Source organism: Hypanus sabinus, chromosome 16 (assembly GCF_030144855.1).
Source record: "Hypanus sabinus isolate sHypSab1 chromosome 16, sHypSab1.hap1, whole genome shotgun sequence".
NCBI classification, from domain to species: Eukaryota; Metazoa; Chordata; class Chondrichthyes; order Myliobatiformes; family Dasyatidae; genus Hypanus; species Hypanus sabinus.
This window is the reverse complement of record NC_082721.1, coordinates 87,730,550-87,754,518: the sequence shown is the minus strand read 5'-3', so window position 1 is coordinate 87,754,518 and position 23,969 is coordinate 87,730,550. Positions and strand designations below refer to the sequence as shown.

The 23,969-nt window shown below is 42.9% G+C and overlaps 1 protein-coding gene across 1 annotated transcript in view; it reads left to right on the top strand.

Moving 5' to 3' along the window:
* The window catches only part of olfm2a (olfactomedin 2a), a 249,078-nt gene that overhangs the window by 202,084 nt on the left and 23,025 nt on the right, over positions 1–23,969 (top strand). Inside the window, exons 4-5 of the mRNA XM_059992378.1 lie at positions 16,156–16,375; positions 17,577–17,683. Coding sequence (XP_059848361.1) covers positions 16,156–16,375; positions 17,577–17,683 — 327 coding nt within the window. The remainder of the gene's footprint in view (positions 1–16,155; positions 16,376–17,576; positions 17,684–23,969) is intronic.

The window sequence follows — 23,969 nt, the reverse complement described above, 5'->3', positions numbered from 1 at the left end:
CCAGATACCAGCTCACAATTTATAATGATCCCAAACAAAGGCACAGCTTCTGTCCCTTTTCCTATGCCTCTCAAAGCTACCTCTCCAGTCTCAGGACCAAAATCTGCCTTACTGAGAATCAATGACTGCTTAGCTCCAGTATCTCTCCAGATCCGCACTGGAACTGGTGTTTCTCCCTCTTTCACAGACACGGTCCCTTCTGAAATAAATTTCTCACGCCCCTCTTGTATTCTGTCTACCTGGGGCTTTCTCATCGATTTACTGATCAACACAATACAGCCTGTAGGGACTGCTGCTTTCCCTTTTCCTGTCTCCTTCCTCGGAGCAAAGCACTTAGATGCAATATGACCCACCTTTCCACAATTAAAACAGGTCAAGCCAGGACCTCTCCTGCCAGCCTGCCTTTCTTCCTCCTTATTTTCACTACTAGCTCCCGGCTGAATCTCTGCCTCAGCCGGCGGGCCTTCTCTACCATTCCCACGGTCTTTCTGTTCTCTTATTCGAGGAAAACTTTGTCTTGTGGGTTAGGGCATATTCATCTGCGAACCTAGCAAATTTGGATATGGACTTATTTGGCTTCTCATTCAAATACATCCAGATATCATCCAATACACAACCTTTAAATTCCTCAATCAAAATCAGCTCCCTTAAACGTGGAAAATCCTCTTCCACCATTTCTGCTGCACACCAACAATCCAAGAGCATACGCTTCTCATAGGCAAACTCTGCATACGTCTGATTCCACACTTTCTTTAAATTTCTGAACTTTAGTCTATAGGCTTCAGGTACCAATTTGTAGGCCCGAAGAATGGCCTGCTTTACTTCCTCGTAATCCTCATACTCCTCCTCCTCCACAGACAACGCCACATATGCCCGTTGTGCCTTCCCTTTTAACACACTTTGTAACAACGCCACCCACTGATCTCTGGGCCACTTCTGACTCACTGCCACCTTTTCAAAATTCAAGAAATAACTATCAACATCCGTCTCCTCGAACTGAGGTACTAACCTAAACTCCCTACTAACATTAAATCTCTCCTCTCGGTCTGCCCCTTGGACCCTTCTCTCTTGCCTTAAATTCTACATGTCCAGCTCATGCTGCCTCTGTTTCTCCTTCTCCTCATACTCCCTCTGCTTTTCAGCTCTTTCCTTCTCTTTTTCAGCTGCTTCCAGCTGTTTTAACTTAATTTCATGCTCCCTCTGCTTTTCATCTCTTTCCTGCTCCCTTTTCACCTCTAACTCCTTTAGCTGGAGCTCATACTCCCTTTTCCTCTGTTCCACGTCCAGCCTCAATTTCTCCAACTCTAACTGAGCCGTCCCGCTAGCTGGTACCTTTTCAGTGATATTTTCCAATACCTCAGCCGAAAACACATCCTTCACAATATAATACTGAGTTATGGCCCTTCACACCTCCCACTTTTTCATTGACAACCTCACCTCTGTGAGATTTAGTCCTTTCGCAATATTTATCAAGTCCAACTTTGTGGCAGCCTCTAGCGCCTCCAGAGTCGGGTTTTTTTTTATAAATTCATCTACGTCCATCTTTGTTGGTTTCCCATCTGGTTACCCACGCAACCAGATCCAAGTTTTGACTTAAAAGCCCGATTTACTGGCCCTCCAATTTGGTATCAAATCTCAAGACGAGGCCCCAAGTTGTTACGAACCCCATAATTAGGTGACTTACCAGCAAAGATAGAGAGGTCTGTTGGAGTCTGATGATACTATTTTTAACAGTATTTATTAGTAAAAATACACAAAAATAATATCAATGCAAATATACAGATAATATACATCATCAATACTAAACCTAAAAGTGCAGGTATAATAATAATCAATAAGAAATAAGCTCTATCGTTGTCTAGGGGATAATGAATTGTCTGATGAAAATATAAAGTTTGTTTCAGTTCACACAGGCTCCAGTGTTTGTTTGTCACTGTGTTGCAATTGTTGGAGGGAGAGGGAGAGAGATAGGAATAGAATGGGAACAGTTACCGCTACGGGTTTTGCCAACCTTCCTTTATGATTTCAATCCATTGTTGTCTCGTTGGTGTGACCGTTCAAGTGCGACCTTTCCTTTAGCTGAACCGTTCTTCCGTGATGAGCCCACCACCCTGGCAAGGGAGGACACACACGAGCTCTCACGGGCTTTTGCTATAAAACGCTGTCCCTGGATTTCTAGCGTTTCTCCTGGTGCGTTCGAGGTTGTTTCCCTAGATCCTCTTTTATCCTCACTCACGGGGTCTCAGATGTCAACAGGTTGGGATGATGCAATCCCTCAACCAGACCACTCTGGTTGTCCCCTGAGGGGTTTCAATGAATAGTACAGTACTCAATACACAATTCCTTCTCCAAGAGACAATGGCAGTAATCAGTGGTTCTGTTTCGCTTATGTCAGGAGACATTCCACCTAGTTGTGTATCCTGTGTGTGTCTCTCTCATTTCCTGACATGCTGTGTATCTCTCTCATTTCCTTTGACAACAGCATCAGAATAGTAGCGATTTGCAATTCTCCAAGGGTGAAGGGGCATTGGTGATTCCGTACCCTTCTGCCCATCAGAGTTGCTCCACATTTGTAACAAACTCAATGCATAAACGCCTGCAGACATGGTCAAGTGGTTCACTTGTTGTTCAGACCAAATATCAGAATGGGGAAGAAATGTGATTTCAGTGACTTTCACTGTGGAATGATTGTTGATGCCAGACAGGGTGGTTTGAGTATCTCAGAATCTGCTAATCTTCTGGGATTTTCACACACAACAGTCTCTAGATTTTAGAGAAAATGCTTCAAAAAAACAAAAAAAATCCATGGGCAAAAATGACATATTAGTAAGAGAAATCCAAGGAGAATGGCCAAACTGGTTCAAGCTGACAAGAAGGTGACAGTTGCAACAATGGTGTGCAGAAGAATATTTTTGACTGAACAACACGTTGAACCTTGAAGTGAATCAGCTACAACAACAGAAGATCATGAACATACACTTGGTGCCACTTTATTAGTTATAAATGGTACCTAATGAAGTGGTCATAGAGTGTAAATTCATATTTTAGAATAAATGTTTTGCATATCATCAAGTAAAACTGATGTCAAGAAGATTGATGTTGCTTTAACTGATTTATAAATTAGACGCCAACGAAGCAAAGCTTTTTAATTCAGGTGTGCATAAAGTGTCAGATTAAATTACTATGTACCAATTATATAGAAACATTGAAAATCTACACTATGTTACAGGCCCTTCGGCTCACAATGCTGTGCTGACCATGTAACCTACTCTAGAAGCTGCATAGAAATTCCCTACCACTTAGCCCTCTAGTTTTCTAAGCTCCATGGTATCTATCTTTGAGTCTCTTAAAAGACCCTATTGTATCCCGCTTCCTGCACTTTCTCTGGCAATGCATTCCACGCACCCACCACTCTCTGTGTGAAAAACTTACTTCTGACATACCCCTTGTACCTACTTCCAAGCACCATAAAACTATGCCCCCTGGTGTTAGCCATTTCAGCCCTGGGAAAAATTCTTTGGCTATCCACATGATCAATGCCTCTCACCATCTTATACATCTCTAATAGGTCACCTCTCATCCTCCGTCACTCCGAGGAGAAAAAGCCAAGTTCACTCAACCTATTCTGATAATACGTGCTTCCCAATCCAGACAACATCCTTGTAAATCTCCTTTGCATCCTTTCTATAGTATCTACATCCTTCCTGTAATGATAGATAGATAGATAGATAGATAGATAGATAGATAGATAGATAGATAGATAGATAGATAGATAATTTATTCATCCCCAAGGGGAAATTCAACATTTTTCCAGTGTCCCATACACTTATTATAGCAAAACTAATTACATACACTATTTAACTCAGTATAAATATGATATGCATCTAAAATCACCCTCCCAAAAAGCATTAATAAATAGCTTTTAAAAAGTTCTTAAATAGTTTACTAAAGTGCATTGAGTGGTAACTAAAGCTCAGTCCTAACCCCGGCACTTTAACATGTCTTGCCCCTGGTGGTTGAATTGTAGAGCCGAATGGCATTGGGGAGTAATGATCTCTTCATCCTGTCTGAGGAGCATTGCATTGACAGCAACCTGCCGCTGAAGCTGCTTCTCTGTCTCTGGATGGTGCTGTGCAGAGGATGTTCAGGGTTTTCCATGACCAGACTGAATACAGTACTCCAAGTGGGATCTAACGAAGGTTTTATATACCTCACAGCCCTTGAACTCAATCCCACTGTTGATGAATGCCAACACACCATACACCTTCTTAACAACACTGTCAACCTGCAACACAGCTTTGAGTGACCTATGGACATGGATTCCAAGATCTCGCTGATCCTCTACACTGCCAAGAGTCTTACCATTAATATTATATTCTATCCTTAAATTTGACCTACCAAAATGAACCACTTCACACTTATTTGTGTTGAACTCCATCTGCCACTTCTCAGCCCAGTTCTGCATTCTATCAATGTCCTGTAGTAATCTCTGACAACCCTCCAGATTATTCATGACACCACCAACTTTTGTGTCATCAGCAATCTTACTAACCCACATTTCTTCCTCATCTAGGCCATTTATAAAAATCACAAAGAGGAGGGGTCACAGCACAGATACCTACGGAACACCATTGGTCATTGTCCTCCATGCAGAATATGAACCATCCATATCCACCCTTTGCCTTCTGTGGGCAAGCCAATTCTGGATCCACAAAACAACTTCTCCCTTGATGCCATGCCTCATTATTTTCTGAATGAGCCTCACATGGGGAACTTGTTTCATTAAAGACATATGGCAGGTACAAAGGGGCATGCTGTTATTACAAAGCAGATGACATTGTTATTAACCAAATGAAACCCCTGGATCCCTTGGCTGCATAAGTCCACCAGCCCCGCCAAACTGGTGAGGTTGAGGCATTCTCCCACCCCAAACCCCTCTTTGTGTAAACGCTGTTTAATTTGCTACCCTGTTACAAATTAATGCCACGAAATAACAGGCAATACACTGCATACGATTAAAGGATTATATTAATGATTCTTCATTTGACTAAAGAGTAAGTAAAGAAAAAAACAAGAAGAAAGAAAAGGACCCATTTTAATGAAACAGTCAAATGTGTACAAGTTGGAGCTCACAGTTTCTCCATAGTCATCAATCCTCAATCTACCTCACCCCTGGCTTCGTCAAATTCTACAACCTCTTCTCTCCTGTGTCTTCCCTTTTTATCTCTCAAACCTAAAGCTCCAAGCCCAACTTCAATGACCCTCACCAGAGAAGCCTCCCCTTATTTCGACCATCCTAATTGGATGGCACCCATTTCTCCTCATCTCTCATCTTCAACAATAACCCAAACGAGCTGAAAACAGAACAGTCAGCTCTTACAGAACTGCTAAATGAAATACATACAGCATAACAGTAAAAAGCATGAACCAGGGCATCACACAAAGATAGTTATCACCAAATCACTTGCAGACATAAAAGTTTTCTCTCTGGCACTGAATCATGTGAATAGGCAGTGAGTTGTCTATGGGGAGTTGACTATTTTGCCAATGTTACCTTTGTCATTAAGAGTCTATCTATTTAGCATCAGCTAGGGCTTGGTTTCTTCTGGTCCGTAATATATAATGGTGGAGACTCGAACCAGGGGGCATTGCTTCAGAATAGAAGGACGTCCTTTTAGACCAGAGATGAGTAGGAATTTCTTTAGCCAGAGGGTGGTGAATCTCTGGAATTCACTGCCACAGATGGCAGTGAAGACCAGGTTATTGGGTACTTTTAGAGTGGAGGTCGATATGTTCTTGATATTAGAGGCCAGGTTATTAAGTATATTTGGAGAGGAGGCTGATATCTTCTTGATTATTAAGGGCATCAGAGGTTATGGGGAGAAGGAAGGAGAATGTGGTTGAGAGGGATGATAAATCAGTCATGATTGAATGGTATAGCAGACACAATTCTGCTACTATGCCTTGCGGTCTTATGGTCTAAGACTTAATACAGTTGTGTATAAAATTCTGATTGATATGTTCACACACTGCACTGTTGGCCACAATAATGCATTGTTTAGTAAATCTCCTTTACCATTTTCTGTGAATATAAAAGATCCCCACATAATTTTAGAACATAACACCATAAGGTATAGCGGTAGAATTAAGCCAATTGGTCCATCAGCTCTGGCCTGCCATTTAACCATGCCTGACTTTGCTCAACTTCAGTCTCCTGTCTTCACCCTTTAACCCTTAACTAATCAAACATCTGTCAATTTCTACCTTAAATATGCACAACCAGCTTCCAAATTCCTCAAATGCACTCCTCCATCTTTGTGAAGAAATCCCTCCTCATCGCAGTTCTAAATAGCCATCCCTTTGATCAGAGGCTGTGTCCTTGGATCCTAGTGTCTTCGGTCTGCTCCATCCAAGTATTTCAGTATTCGGTATTCAGATCGCCCTCATCCTTACAAACATTATTGATGCAGGTCTGAAGCTGTCAAATGCTCCTCTGTATGTTAAGTCTTTCATTCCATTGATCATTCTTCCTGTCCATCTCCAGGATCACAGTATATCTTTTCTTTGGTACAGACCACCAAAGTTCTTCACAATATCCAAAATGTAAAATAAGTATTTCTATGTATTTATCAATTTACAAGGTGCAGCAAGAACAGAATTTTTTTGCTGTGATGGCTATTCATTTCCTAGGGCCCAAAAGGTTTATTGCTAACCTCAGCCACTTGGCCTTTCTGAAGGTGATAAACTGGAACTTTTAACAAATACCCTTTGTGAAGCTTTTTGTTGCAAACAGGAACCAGTCCTCAGTTCTTAATGTAAATCACAGGCAGCAATCAGTTTGGAGCCATTGGCACAGTCAAACAGAAGACAGTGTGTTTGTATCATTAAACACATCAGCCGTCATTACAGTGATGGTGTTTGTGTACTTGGAGTCAGTTCTCAACAGCATTAATTGTGGATGTTTGGGATCTCTGTTGTCAGCAACTTTTAAGACCATCTGTGTGAGTTATTCTGTCCCAGCAAAAGTATCTAGAAACAGCACATGCAGATGACGTCATGCGGTAGAAAATAGTATAAACACTGTTACAGTTTGTGTATTGATTGGTAAGAACAACAGAAAGAACTAGAATTTGTTCCTCAACCTACGGTTTCTGCGATGGGTAACTCTTTCAGTTGCAACTTGTTGGTGTGTTCCTTGAGTTAGTAATAATTACACCTGCATTTGCAAATTATTTATAGTTTATAAATATTTTGCAATTCAGAAATCTGTCATAAATTAGAAATTCCCCGTAGATGTTGAATGGGCGTTTAGAATTATTTATCTGAATTTAAATGTGTATCATTAAAAATACAATGATTTTAAACTATCCTGTTAACTGGAAGTATCTCCTCCCTACAAGGGAAAGGGAGCTTCCCACTCTCTCCTCTCTCCCCACCCCTCACTAAGCAGTGGGTATTGGCAGCCAAACCTTGCTGCAGAGGCTAGACAGGAAAGTACGCCAGTCAGTGTTCACCACATAACTTCCCTTCAGTGAGAGTGTCTGTATCAGCTATGGCTTCAAATTGTCTTTTGAGTTTACGGATTTGCAGTCAGTGAACCCAATGCCAAAGAGTCCTGCCAAAGGTTTCAGCCCGAAATGTTGACTCTACTCTTTTCCCTAGATGCTGCCTGGCCTGCTGAGTTCCTCCAGCATTTTGTGTGTGTTGCTCGGATATCCAGCGTCTGCAGATTTTCTCTTGTTTGCTATCACACCTCATCCTTCATTAGCCATGAGGAGGTGGTGGTGAACCACCTTGAACTAGGTGAAGATACCTCACCAGGGCTGTAGGCTAGAGACTTTCTGGGATTAGAATTAGATCAGCCAACAATTTAACAAATGGTGGTGAAGTCTTGCCCCTAATTTGAATTAGGGTGAGTGTGAACATAATGGTGGTTTGTAATACATGATAAACAACTAAATGCTTCATTACAGACACATTTCCTGTTAAAAAAGGTAAACAATCACTGCAAACAATGAGGAGGAGAGTCGAGAGTCGAAGAATACGGGTGCGAGACGAAGTCAGGGCAAAGTCAAGGCATGTTCAAAATGAAGTCACAGTGAGATGCAGAGAAAAGTCAGGGAGAAGGAGTGGCAGATGTGGGGCTGATCCTCCTAAACCAAGAGTGCAGTTTGATCGACCGAATCACTCGGCTGATTTGGAAAGCTCAAGTGTGGGCCAGAATGTAGCAGTGAGGTCCGGACCCAGAGCATATCAATGTGTTAGGGCCCAGGTCTTAGAGTGAGGAATAACCTGGTATTTGGATGATTTAAAAGTCAGGTCAGATGGATCAAAAAGTTAGGGTGTCCTGACCAGAGACGAGGGTCAGGCCAGTTCAGCTCGCTGCTCTGTGACATTTAATCTGCTCCTTGCTGCACTAAGGCTGAGGCTGTGGGCCTGCTCCGGCTGCTCCAGGCCTCGTACCTGCCGGGTCTGCGATATTTACTCTGCTGTGCTGAACTGAGGCTGTGGGCCTGCTCCGGCTGCTCCAGGCCTCGTACCTGCCGGGTCTGCAATGTTTACTCTGCTGTACTGCACTAAGGCTGAGGCTGTGGGCCTGCTCCGGCTGCTCCAGGCCTCGTACCTGCCGGGTCTGCGATATTTACTCTGCTGTGCTGAACTGAGGCTGAGGCTGGGGCCTGCTCCGGCTTCTCCAGGCCTCATACCTGCCGGGTCTGCAATATTTACTCTCCTGTGCTGAACTGAGGCTGTGGGCCTGCTCCGGCTGCTCCAGGCCTCGTACCTGCCGGGTCTGCAATGTTTACTCTGCTGTACTGCACTAAGGCTGAGGCTGTGGGCCTGCTCCGGCTTCTCCAGGCCTCATACCTGCCGGGTCTGCAATATTTACTCTCCTGTGCTGAACTGAGGCTGTGGGCCTGCTCCGGCTTCTCCAGGCCTCATACCTGCCGGGTCTGCAATATTTACTCTCCTGTGCTGAACTGAGGCTGTGGGCCTGCTCCGGCTGCTCCAGGCCTCGTACCTGCCGGGTCTGCAATGTTTACTCTGCTGTACTGCACTAAGGCTGAGGCTGTGGGCCTGCTCCGGCTGCTCTGGGCTTCATGCCTGAGCATTTTCATTCTAAATGCTATTTGCTTATTTTTATTGTTTGCATGATTTGCTTTGATTTTCTTTGCTCATTGGGTCTTTTATCTAATGGGTTCTTTTGGGATTCTTTGTTTTGTGGCTGCCTGTAAGGAGATGAATCAAGGTTGTATGATGTCTACATGCTTTGATAAAAAATGTACTTCGAATTTTGAAATTAAACTAGTGCGCTAAAAAGAACAGATGGCAAAGTTTCTATAAATACTTAGAAGGAAATAAACTACTGATGGAAAACATTGTTCTCTTAAAGAGAGAGTGACAAGAAAATTTATAAAGTGGAAAATGGAAGTCCCAACATATCGATGCAGCTATAAAGGCAAGACAGCGGCTACAGTTCATTAGGAGTTTGAAGAGATTTAGCATGAAAACAAATATACTCAAAAACTTCTATAGTTGTACTGCTGAGAGTGTTCTGACAGGCTGCATCAATGTCTGGTATGGGGTGGGGGGGGGGGGGGGATCTGCTCCGGCTGCAGGACTGAAAGAAGTTGTGGAGGGTTGTAAATCTAGTCAGCTCCATCTTGGGCACTATAGCCTACAAAGTACACAGGACATCTTCAGGGAGCGGTGTCTCAGAAAGGCAGCGTCCATTATTACGGATCTCCAGCACCCAGGGCATGCCCTTTTCTCACTGTTACCAACAAGTAGGAGGTACAGAAGCCTGAAGGCACACACTCAGCAATTCAGGAACAGCTTCTTCCCCTCTGCCATCTGATTCCTAAATAGACATTGAACCTTTGGACTCCAACTCACTTTTTTTTTAATATACAGTATTTCTGTTTTTGCACTTTTTTAAATCTATTCAATAAATGTACATGGTAATTGATTTACTTATTTATTTTTTTTCTCTCTTCTATATTATGTATTGCATTGAACTACTGCTGCTAAGTTAACAAATTTCACGTCACATGCTGGTGATAATAAACTTGATTCCGATTCTGATTCAATTACTTCTGTTTTTCGGAAGAAAATCACAAAATAAGATGTTGGAAATATGGGCGACCTCCGAATTCAGGATTGTTTTCCTAAAATCCATTTGTTTCATGATTTCCTGTAATGTGAAACTGTGTCAGGTATGTACACATCAAGAAATATGAGTTTAGAAAAAATAACTTTGTGTTTATTTAAAGTTTTTCCATTAATTATGCAAATGAATTTTATTCCATATCTCATGTATCCAGATAGTGAATTGAGAACTCTGTAGGGGCAAATTTCTGTTACCCAGACAATCATAACACAGGGTTCACCTGCACTGGAACACAAAGGGTCTGGAGCAGACAGAACAATTAAAGAAATTAGTATGAGCTGTGTAACTAAAACTGGAAATGCATTTCAGTACTGACAAGTCCCAAGGACCTGATAATGTACATCCCAAAGTTTTGAAAGAGATATTTGTGAATAGACAGGTTAGCATCTTGGAAAATTCCGTTGAGCCTGGCAAGTTTCCGCCAGTCTCGAGGATGGCAAAGGTGACTCCAATTCTGGATTTTTCCTCAGTGTTTTCTTCCAAAGCCTTCCCCATGAGTAGGTACAGCTGCAAGGCAGTGGAGGTTTGAGATCAGAGTTTTCTTTCTCCCAGATGAGCTGCCAACCACGGCTGATGAGGTCCATCTGCCTGAAGTAACTGGATTGTAAGTAACCCCTTTTACCCCTTCTCTGTCAGTAGAAATGGATCAGCCAGGCTAGTAGCTATGCCACATGTAAAGATCATGAGCAGACTTGGGTGTCAGAGGCTATTTGAGATCCACACCATTAACAGGTAGTTGTAGTTCATCCCCACTACCACCTCTGGTTTAACAACCAGGGAGAGAGATAGAAGAAAGGAATCTACTGACCTGTTATCCTGATACTGATATTTAGGGAAATTATGAAATCTGTTATAAGTGACATCTTATGATTAAACAATGAACATGGAGTTATCAAAAGGAACTCATTCTTAACTAATGTATTTGAATTCTTTGAGGATGATCCTGGTGGAGTAAATGAGGGACACAAGTGGAGACATTGTATATTGATTTTCAGAACGTCTCAAAAGACAGCTGGCATAGACGCTCGGGCTACATGGAACTGAGAGGTTGTGTACTAGCATGGATGGAGAACTGATTAACTGATAGAATTGGAATAAATGGATCTTTCTTAGAGAACAGCCAATGAAGAATGCAGTGCTTTGCCTCCAACTAAAGTCTACAGCAATGGTTGTGTTCAAGGGACCAAATTTTACAGTTCCAAGTTTATTGAAGGTTCAGCACAAACAGAGGATATGAACATTGCTGACAATGAACAGAGGATTCAAGGAGAAATACACACAGTGACCACTTTATTAGGTAAATCTATACACCTGTTTGTTCATGCAATATATCTAATCAGGCAATCATGAAAGCATGCAAATATGAACTAGAGGTTCAGTTGTGGTTCAGGTCAAACATCAGAATGGGGAAGAATTGTGATCTAAGTGACTTTGATTATGAAATGACTGTTCCTGCCAAACGGGTTGGTTTGAGTATCTCAGAAACTGCTGATCTCCTGGGAGTTTCTCACACAACAGTCTCTAGAGTTTACAGAGAATGGTGTGAAAACAAAATAAAATCTGGTGAGTAGTAGTTCTGTGGGGAAAGAGGTTTGTTAATGAGAGATCAGAGGAGAATGGTCTTCCTGCCAAGCTCGAATAACTACATGTTACAACAATAGTGTGTAGAAGAATATCTCTGAACACACAACACGTCGAACCTTGCAGTAAATGGGCTACAGTAGCAGAAGACAATGACCATACACTCAGTGATCACTTTATTAGGTACTGGAGATACCCAATAAAGTGGCCACTAAGAGTAGATAAGATGAGTACTGGGTGACAGTATGGAATGCTGTGTGAAAAGATGCAAGGTTATTACTATCCATAAAAAGAAACAGAAATGGGGAGCACTTGTTAAGTGATGGGAAACTGGAAAAATATTTCAATTCCATGGGAGTTAATCACGTCAGTGAAAGTTAGCACGAAGGTACAGCAGGCCTTTAGGAAGTCCAGTGGTACTTGGCATCAGAATCTGTCTGAAAGTGTATGGATGTCCCGCTCCAGTTATGTGTGATCCCCATCACCCACACATACCATGTTCTCATTGCTACCATCAAGGAGGGGTACAGAAGCCTGAAGGCGCACACTCAGCGATTCAGGAACAGCTTCTTCCCCTTCACCATCAGATTTCTGAATGGACAATGAACCCATAAACACTTGCTCAGTATTTTCCTGCACTACTTATTTAATTTATTTTTTAATGTATCTTTCATACTGTAAAGGGAATAACCCTAGCTTTCTCAGCTTTTCCTTATAATATACACTGTCTGATCCAGGCAGCATCCTGGTGAACTTGCTTTGCACATTCTCTAAAGCTTCCACATCCTTTACATAATGAGGTGAACAGAGCTCCAACCGTGATTTGATCTCTATTTTCTTGGATATGTTGAGTAGCAGATTGTACATTTGAAACATATAGGATTCTTAATAAAGTTCAACAGAGTCGACACATGATGATTATTTGCCCTTCTAGAACTAGGAAACATTGTTTCAAATAGGAAATATGTGGTTGAGAATTCAGATGGCAAGTTTCTTCAGTTAAAAGTTGGTGAATCTTTGGAATTCTGTACTCGAGAGAAGTAGTGATATACAGTCATCGATTATTTTTCAAAACTGAAATGGTCAGATCACTAGATTTGGAAAGAATCAGTGAAAACAGAGATAAGGCATGGATATAATGGTGTGATAGAAGGTCTGGACTGTATTGAACGATGCAGCAGACTCATAAAGAGCTGAATATCCTACCCCTACTCCTATTCTTTGGAAAGTCCTGAAATTGTAAAGCTAATAGAGGCATTGCTGCCTTTACTTTGATTTTATTCCTTTCAAAGCACAGAAGGCTCCCAGCCTGGGTCCCTGGAACAACCCACACTTTATTGCTGCCACATCCCCTCCACAACTCCTGGGGAGTTGGCTGGCAAACGGCTCGTTGGGATCATCTCACACATAAATTAACATTTAGAGTGAGGGTCAAATCCAAGGATTTCTGGCACAGAGATACTAAGCTGTTTCCATTAAGAGTCCCTGAGAAATAGGAGGATCTGAGGGCTCTCCTCCGCAGCTGATGCACATACGCTGCTAATTAATTTATTAAGATGGAGATTAGCTCTATTTGTAACACGTATATTGTAACATTGAAACCCTCAGTGATCAGTGTCTCTTTGTGTCAGCAACCAACATAGTCCGAGGAAATGCTGGGGGCAGCTAGCAAATGTTACCAAGCCTTCAGCACCAAGGCAGTAAGACTATAACTTACTAACCCTAGCCTATATGTCTTCGGAATGTGGGAAGAAACCCAGCACTGGCAAGTGTTATGATCCCAGCCCCCTCCTTTGTCAGAATCGCAAGAGCACCCGTTGGGGGGGGGGGAGGGGTCAGTAGACCCAGGAAGTGAGAGAGAGAGAAACGTGAAAAATTGCATGTCCCACCAGGGATACAGAATAAGATGCCAGCAACTATTGTCTCATGGAGACCACGTGAAAAGCCCTCGGGCAAGGTGGGCTGGTTGAGAGAGAGATTGCATCATCCCAACCTGATTGACACCTGCGACCATGTGAGGAAGTATAAAGGAGAGTCTCAGGGGCACAGCCCCTTTGACGCACCCAGAAGACACGAGAGAGTGATCCCGCAGCAGCGGGAAGCCATTCTGAAGGAAGCCACGTGCGTTAGATTCCGGGATTGGAATCTGTGGCTGGAATCACAGAAAACCGCTTTAACTAACATCGGGGAGAGGAAACCAACGCTCCCCCGATTTCACGGAAGATTCATCGAGACTCGGCAAATTCTTTCTCTTCTCCCCCAATCTCTCTCTCTCGGTCGCCCCACACAAAACCCAGCGATTTTAAAAGGGCTGAGGCCTGCAGACTTTCAGAGTGACTTTTATATTTCCAACGGACAATCTATTAATCCCTAGACACCAGCAGAGCTCACTTCTTAATGATGATCATCACTATACCTGCGCTTTAGATTGAATGTTGACGATATGCACTATCTGAATGTATGTATTAACCCTACTTTTGTGTCCCTTTATAAATAAAAACGTTTGAAAATAGTGACACCAGACTTCAACAGACCTCTCTATCTTTGCTGGTAAGTTATCCAGTTACGGGATTCGTAACACAAGAAACCCACACAGTCATAGGGAGAAGGTAGTAACTGCTTATAGACAGCGGCAGAATTGAACCTGGGTCATTAGCGCCGTAAAGCATTACTCTGATCACCATGTTACTGTGCTGCTCTGCCAAGAACACATCGGCAGATACAGCCGTCCATTGTGCTTGCTGTTTTGCTGTGCTGTGGAGTAAGACCATATTTAAACTACACATAGGAACATAGATTTGGCATCTTTTACCATCTCAGGTCAACGTGAAGTGATCAACAATCAATCAGTAATTCCGGTTGCCACGGGCTCACTGTTGTAATGTAGGAAATGAGGCTGTTAGTTTGCATTCAGCAAGTTCCCAAAATCTTCATCAAGTTATTGACCACGTAATGAGTTTTAGTGATTATGTTATGATATGAATGTAACCAGAAGGAGACCATCATTCTCAGCAAAATAGAACCTTGTGATCTTTAACTCCTCGTGAGTGAGCAGACTTCTGGTCCAAATTGACAGTGCTGAGCCCTTGCATTCCTGCACTGGGTAGTTGGAGATATCTTTGTGTTCAAAGCTCTGGAGTAAGACTTGAACCCTTGACTTAAGACATAGCAACAGATGGTAGTCAATGAAATAACTCAGACAGAGGAAACATCATTATATCTTACTCCATAAGAATTTTGTGGAAGAAAATGCTGAAAATATTCAAGTTGGATGGCATCATCTCTGAGAGAGAAATAGAGATAATGTCATAGAGAAATGTATTGCAGATACAGGACTTCCCACTCACTCAGACCACTCTACTATCAAGCACTTACTCACACTCACCTACAAGAGTTCCATTTATTCCAGAGTAGACTGGTTATCCTAGTGTTATGTCAGAATATTATGACGTAGTGAGTTATTATTCTGGTGCACTTTGATTACTTCAGTATTGTCCTATTTTCTATTGTGTCTGGTTATCATAGCAAGTTCTGGATATCATGATACATGTGCGGTCTGCTTAAAGGGATGTGTGGTTATCCTAATAACATAAATATATTCTTGTTTGGTCTGCCTGTCTTAACCCAGGCAACCTGTTCATATTCTGTACCTTCACAGTATAGTCCGGGTCAATTTTGACCCGGCCCAAGAATCCCCTCATAACAAGTGTCTATACCAAATATTGAACCACAGATCTATTTAGAATGTATAAATAGCCTACCTGACATTAATAAATGGATGATTAATCCTTAATTAATGTTTCAGAGATCTAAAATCCATTTCAATAGATACGGGTCAAATTTGACCCCGAACAGCCTCAATGTACAAAAATTTATAGCACCTGTACAAAAGTATAAAAATTTTAAATATTTTCATTTTTGCACATTTTGCGTCACTTTAGGAAAAGTCATCAAATTTCGGCTAAAAAAAAAGGCACAGAGTGTTTTTAGTGCTGTCAAATGTCAAAACAGGGAAAATTTGACCCATGCAGTATGTAAGTGTTAATATAATACCTAGTTCATCTGGCTGTCCTGGTATAAACTTATTGCCTTGGTATGGTGTCTGATTATCTCAGTGTGTTTAGTATGTTTCTGTGACCTTAACTTAATGCCGAAAGTACCTATTCAATATCCCGATATTGCTCTATGTTTGGTAATTTTATAAAGGTTCATTATCCATGTATAGTCTCAAATACCTAACTTGGTTATCCTACAGTGCATTCAGCAATCTGCTTTAACCAATGTATTTGCTTCCCGTTCCTATATTGCACTGATTTGGGTTTGCCAAGTGAGGGCTTTGGTGCAAGGCAATTGGCCTGCATTTGGCAGAGGGTAACTGATGCTGCAATGTGCTTCTTGTCTGGCAGGAACTAAAGGACATGATGAACGAATTGCTGCCTCTGATCCCAGTCCTCGATCAATACAAATCTGACGCACGATTGATTCTCAAGTTGAAAGAGGAGGTTCGGAACCTGTCAGTGGTGCTGCTGGGAATCCAGGAAGAGATGGGTGCCTACGACTATGATGAGCTGCAGCACAGAGTCATGCTTCTTGAGCAGAGGCTACACGCATGCATGCAGAAACTGGGTAACAGCTTTCTTGCTAACGTCTTATCCGACTCTTATATAATGGTGGGCTGGCCTTACTTTTCAGAAGGAGGCCATTCAGCCCACTGTCCCTTATAGCCTCCAGCAGAGTAGCTCATCTGACCCATTATTCCCCCAACTTTATCTGTAGTCCGCTAATCTATTCTTTCTCATGTGTCCATTACTTCCCCTTTGCTTCTTCTTGCCACTTATCTTCACCGAGATAACAAAGTAAAATGCCACATCTGTCAGGGAGAACATAAAACATAGAGCATTACAGCACGTACAGACCCTTCAACCCATGATGTTGTGACAACCTGTAAACCTACTTTGAGCAATCTAATGCTTCCCTCCTCCATAACCCTGCATTGTGTCTATCTCAGAGTTTCTTAAGTGCTCCTATTGCATCTGCCTCTGCCATCAACACTGGCAGGGCTTTCTCCGCACCCACCACTGTCTGTGTGAGAAACCTTCCTCTGACATCCCTCCTGTACTTTCCTCCAATCCCCCCTTGTATCAGCCATTTCTGCCCAGGGAAAAGTCTCTGGGTGTCCACTAGATTTATGTCTCATCAAAAACCCTCGCTCACTCAACCTATCCTCACAGGACATGCTCGCTAACCCAGGCAAAATACTGGTAAATCTCCTCTGCAGCCTCTCTAATGTCTCCACTTCCCTCCTATAATGAAGTGACTGGAATTGAACACAATATTCCAAGTGTGATCTAACTAAGATTTTATGCAGTAAAGCTATAACATGTTAACTTCAGACCATGTCATAATTTAGCAAGGATGAGGCCCTTCAGGCCACCAAATTGATTCTGACCATCAATCATCCTCCTTAGACTTACCCTAGTCCCCTCGACTGTCCCCAAATGTGACCACTCGCCCATGCTAAGGGACAATATGCAATATCAATGGACATGTCAGCCCGCATATCTTTGGGCCATTGGAGGAGATCAGAGCACCTGGAAGATGTTCACCTATAGCATCAGAGGTCTCTCTGGAGTAGTGAGGATGCAGCCCTACTCACTGCATGACTTTGCCATCGGAATCATGAAAGAGGATATGAATGGGACATAAATCCAGCACCTCCCCTTCCTCTCATTTCCCTCCTTCTTTCTGAGGCTCCCCACCCAAGTAGAATTTCATGCAACCCATTCCACTGAGGATTTCCCACTGTCTCCCCCTTTCATCTCTCCAGGTTGTGGGAAGCTAACAGGCATCAGTAACCCCTCCACCGTCCGAGCATCAGGCTCCCGGTTTGGTGCGTGGATGACCGACACTCTGGCTTCCAGTGCAGAGAATCGGGTAGGTAGACGGCAGGATGAGGGGGTATGGAAGGGCATTGCCAGGTAGTATTGGGGAGGGGGGTATTTTCAGGTCTCTACATGTAAGTGTTCTTGAAGTGGCATGTTCACCTGTTAAATTCCTGGCTAAGACGCAGCAGGAGATACAACACCAATAGACTGATGTGAAGAGTAACAATGTGAGGGCAAAGAGAAGGAAGAAATTTCATCAGTACTACACCAGACGGGTATCTTTTCACTCAGAGTGTGGTCCATTTATGGAATGAGCAGCCAGAGGAAGTGGCTGAGGTGGGAAAATTAATAATTAAAAGATATTTGGCCAGGTAAGTGGGTGGGAAATGTTCAGAGGGAGAGGGACTAAACACAAGCAGATGAGATTAGATTTGATTGATTGATTTATTTATTGAGATACATTGCAGGACAGGCCTTTCCAGCCTTTGAGCCATGCCACCCAGCAATCCCCTGATTTAATCCTAGCCTAACCACAGGATAAATTACCATGACCAGTTAATCTACCATCAGGTATATCTTTGGACTATAGGAGGAAACCAGAGCACCTGGAGGAAACCCACGTGGTCACGGGGAGAACGTGCAAACTCTTTACATGCAGAGGTGGGAATTGAACCTGGGTCACCTGTACTGTAAAGGATTATGCTAAGTATTATGCTGCTGTACCATGGAGGGTGGCCAGCAGGTGGTGGAGGGTAGAGGATAGGTGGTAGATGCTGGTTATTGGTGGATACAATGATTCCATGAATCTTAGTTAGTTTCAGATTCAGAGAGTCAGAGATAGAGTTGTTATTTGGCCAAGTTGCAAATCCAGTGCAGTCTGGCCCAACAATAACTTGCTGTTATTGGAGACAGTTACACTGGAGTGACACGCTGCCCTGAATTGTCACCTGTAATTTCTGACCTGCCTAAAGTATGCACACCTGATTCAGATGGCTGAACTTGCTGGCTCTTTGCCTACACTCTTCCATCAGCAGAACATACTGTTCTCCATCTACCTCATCAGTTCCCCTTAATGACTGGGTATCATCCAGTCTTCCATAAGGCCAAATCCTATTCTCAAAGTATCTAAACTCAGGCACTAAGCATTGGAGCAGAAGAAGCTATTTCATCCCTAATGCAGACAATATTTTATTTAATTTTATCTATCTGCCTTGGTTTTGTAACTTTTATTATCTAATGCTAAAAACCATGGATAAATATAATAAGACCATCAGACAAGAAGGCAGAGTAAGGCCATTTGGCCCATTGAATCAGCTCTACCATTTGATCATGACTGATTTACTTTCCTTCTCAACCTGTCAGCCTGTCTCATGCCCATACTAATTAAGAATCTATCAGCCTTCACTGTAAATATACTCATGACTTGGTCTGTACTGCCTGTGGCAATGAATTCCACAGATTCACCACCCTCTGGCAAAAGAAATTTCTTCTCATCTCCATTCTAAAGGGACAGCCTTCTATTCTGAGGCTGTGCCTGAGACCTGAATTTTCCTCACCCCTGCAGATTCTCATCAAATTAAACTATTTTATACTGGACTGCATATTAATCTTTTGGTGTTAGAAGTGTCATTTATAATTGTGGAGCAGCCAAACACATCTATTATTCATTATCTTTCAAGATAGTTTCCTTGGCAGCGAATACATTTAACATTCATGGCAAACTCCTAGGTAATTAATTTGGCCATTACTCAGGACACTGAGACGGATCACGTTATAACTAAGGGATTAATGGATTGTTTTTACATATTGTACATTGGTGATTATAATGGTGAATGATGCTGCTGATGCTAAGTCATTCACTAATTTAACCTTTCCTCCCGACATTAATTAATTGTGCAATGTTTCAGTCATATCAATGAACCAGACTGACTGGGACCTTTACAGTTGGAGGACGAGGTAGTGAAAGTTTGTGCACTAAGGCCCTCCAGTGAGAAGTCTGGGGTTCAACAGATGTTGAGACTGATACTTGTAGATATTTACTCTGTGGTGCAGAATGAAAAGTGATCTTACAAAAACATATCAGATGACAAATGACAGGTGGATGTTGAGATGTTTCCCCAGTAGGAGACTCCCAAATCAAAAGACATTCAAAGTAAATTTTATTATCAAAGTACACACACACACACACACACACACACACACACATATATATATATATATACATATACATACACACGTTACCATATAGAACCCTGAGATCTATTTTCTTGCAGGCATTGACAATAGAACTGATAAATACAATAGAACAAGTAAAAATTATACACAAAGACTTACAATCAATGTATTAAAGAAGACAAACTGTGCAAATACTAATTCACAAATAATAATCAAGGCAAGTCAAGTTTACTGTCATTTAACTCTATGCATGTATACTGTCAAACAAGGTAACGTTTCTCCAAACCAGGGTGTAAATCATAGTAGTACACATAACACACAAAATACATGATAAGTTAGGAAAGTACAGATAGAATTTATGCATAAATAAACAAAGTAAAGTGCATAAATTAAATATTGTAAGGTACAGGCAACACACCTGTATGCTGGAGGAACTCAGCAGGCCAGGCAGCATCTATGGAGAAGAGTAGGAGTTGATGTTTTGGACCGAGACCCTTCAACAGGGTTGGAGTAAAAGGTTGAGAAGTTAGAGTAAGAAGGTGGGGGAGAGGAGGAAGAAGGACAAGATGGTAGGTGACGGGTGAAACTGGGAGAGGGGGAGAGGTGAACTAAAGAGCTGGGCAGCTGATAGGTGGAAGAGATAAGGGGTTGAAGAAGGGAGAATCTGATAGGAGAGGATAGAAGACCATGGAAGAAAGGGAAGGGGAAGAACACCGGAGGGGGGTGATGGACAGGTAAGGATATAATGTGAGAGAGGGAAACGGGAAGTGGAATGCTGAAGGAGGGTCGATGATTACTGGAGTTCGAGAAATCGATGTTCATGCCATCAGGTTGGAGGGTTCCCAGACGGAATATGAGGTGTTGTTCCTCCAACCTGAGCGTGGCCCCATCGATACAGTAGAGGAGGCCATCGGCTGACATGTCAGACTGGGAATGGGAAGTCGAATTAAAGTGGGTGGCCACCAGGAGATCCCACTTTTTGTACCAGAGAAAGCATGGGCGAGACCTGATAACCTGATATAGGTTGGGAGACCAGTTCACCAAGGTGGGCTCCTATAGATCAGTGAGACCCGACACAGATTTATAGATCGCTTGTCCAAGTACCTACGCTTCATCTGCCAGAAAAAGCAGGACCTCCCTCTTCACCATTTCCATTTCTCTCTCTCACCATATCTCCTTACCTGCCCAACACCTTCCTCTGATGCTCCACCCCCTTTGCTTTTCTCCATGGGCTTTTACTCTCCCCTATCAGATTCCCCCTTCTCCAGCCCTTTATTTCTTTCATCTATCAACTTCCCAGTACATTACCTCCCCCTCCCATTTTCACCTATCATCTACCACCTTGCACTCCTTCCTTCAACCCCCCCCCCCCCCCAACCTTCATGTTCTGACTTCTCTCTCCTCTTCCTTTCCAGTCCCGACACAGGGCCTCGGCCCAAAATGTTGGCTGTTTCCTCTTTTCCACAGATGCTGCCTGGTCTGCTGAGTTCCCCCAGCATTTTGAGTGTGTTGCTTGGATTTCCAGCATCTATAGATTCTCTCGTCATTGTAAAGTGCAGAACAGATTAACCAGTGACACTTTGAATGCAATGTAGCCTAATGGCCTGAGGGAAGAAACTGTCTCTCATCCTGACTCTTCTTGCTTTTATGTATCAGAGTCTTCTGCAGGATGGTAGAAAGAGGGTGCTGGATGGATGGGCGGGATCTGTGTATGCAGCGCTCCTGATAAATGTTCCCTGTAGATAGTAGTGAGACCCCTACGATCCTCTCAGCCATTCTCACGATCCTTTGTAGGGACTTTCGGTCTGATGCTTGGCTGCTGCCATTCCAGATGGAGATGAAGCTTTTATTTATTTCTTGTGATAGAGCGTGGGGCCGGCCATTCTGGCCCTCGAGCCATGCTGCCCAGCAACCTCCCCGATTTAATCAAGCCTTTCATGTGGCAATTTACAATGACCAACTAACCTACCAATCGGTACACCTTTGGAATGTGGGGGGGACCCGGAGCACCCGGACTAAATCTGCGCAGTCACTGGGAGAACGTACAAACTCCTTACAAGTAGGGCCAGGATGGATGGTGGGAAATGATGGGATAAAATGCGAGGAAACTACATTAAGAATAAAAACTGTGAAAAAAATCTGCTGGATGATTACAAATTTTAATATTTCTTTACAGTATAGGAGGCCACTCATCCCATTGTTTTATGCCAGCCTAGTGTCATTCCAGCTACTTTTCCCTTTGATCTATTCTCCCCATATCCCCCTCAGTTCTGCACTAGAGACAATTTACAGTGATCAATCAACCCTACTAACTCGCACGTGTTTGGGATGAGGGAGGAACCCAGAGTACCTGGGAGGAAACCCACGAAGTTACAGGGAGCATGTGCAAACTCCACACAGAGAGCACTGGCAGTTAGTGAGGCAGTAGTCCTACCAGCTGTGCCACAGTGCCAACCTCCAGGGAGGAGGGTAAGCAATGCAGTTTCATTGGTACTGCTCTTCTTTCATTTGATGCTAGCTCTCCACGTTGTATTTGTTTTATTTCCCCTTGTCGTAATTAACCCTCTACTGGCAATTCCTTCTGAATATTTAATCCTAAAATGGTGAGGGTGTGGTCATGAAAGAATGATCTCAGTTCCTGGTCCCTATCATCATCCTCTGAAGGTGAAAGTAGAGGTTACATGATCAGGGTTAGTGGCTAGGGTCAGAAGATCAAGGCCAGGTGTTAGGCTTATTCCTTGCAGTCAGTGTGAGACCAGCCTTTACACTGAATATGGATTCGAGAGTGCTATAACAAACAATCTGCTGGAAAAAACTCAGCAGGTTGAGCAGCATCTGTGGGGGCAAAGGAGTTCTGATGCAGGGTTCTGACTCGAAATATGGACTGTTTCTGCCCTCCCACCGATGTGGCTTGACATGCTAAGTCGCTTCAGCAGATTGATCACAGTGCAGCAAATGTGTTTGGCTCCTCCAGAAGTTCAAATAATTCGCGTTAGATTCAAAAGTTAACGTGCAGCCTAGTGTAAATAATATTATTTTCTGAGAGTTTACACAGGCGAAGGGGCTTGAGATACTGTAGAACCTTCTACTGATGTAAACCCTCCTCTGGAAGTGAGAACCCATTGATCACCTGTGATACGCTGGCAGCTGTACTTCCATCTCTTCACAATCAGGTCACAATCGGAAGCAACTTGATGCCCATTTGCAAAGGATAGTTAGCTGGGTGGAGATCAGTTCACAGAGCAGAACCCACTACACTCTTTAAAGACAATGTAAACACAATGTCTGACTGGTAGCATAAAATATTAGTAAATGTATCTTAAGCTGCCATTCACTTGGATCTTAAAAGCAAAGGCATGTTGAGCTGATTAGTCACACCGGTGTCTGATTAAGCATCAAAATCAGCTTGGGGAATTAATTAAAGCTTGTTCTTGAACACAGTGTGATATATCACAGTGAAACAGAAGGGCTTTGAATCTCCATAGGCTTGGTCTGAAAGCGTTTGTTGTTTACATTCATGATCTGAGCAACCAAGCTACTTTGCAAGTTTAGAACAATCACCAGGTTGTTAATTGGATTCAGCAGGGAACACCAGCTTTGACCAAAGAATACTGTGGAACGGGGGGGGGGGGGGGGGGGGGTGTTGCTATTATTGTTTTCCTCGTGCCCACGGAGAAAAGGTGGCACTTGTCTCGGTTTGGGTAAATAGCAGTGAAACTTCGATTGGAAAACCACTGTTTTATTTGCTTTTTAAAAATTTTATTAAGATACAGTGTAGAGCATAACGATCCAGCTGTTTGAGTCGTGCTGCCCAGAAATCCCCTGACTTTAGCGTAGTCTAATCATGGGACAATTTACGATGTCCAATGAATCTGCCTTTGGACTGTGGGAGGAAACCAGAGCACCTGGAGGAAATCCATGTACTAACAGATCCACACACTCACTAACAGATCCACACACTCGTGAACAGATACACACACTCACTAACAGATCCACACTCACTAAAAGATCCACATACTCACAAACAGATCCACACTCGCTAACAGATCCACACACTCACAAACAGATCCACACTCGCGAACAGATCCACACTCACTAACAGATCCACACACTCGCTAACAGATCCACACTCGCGAACAGATCCGCACTCACTAACAGAT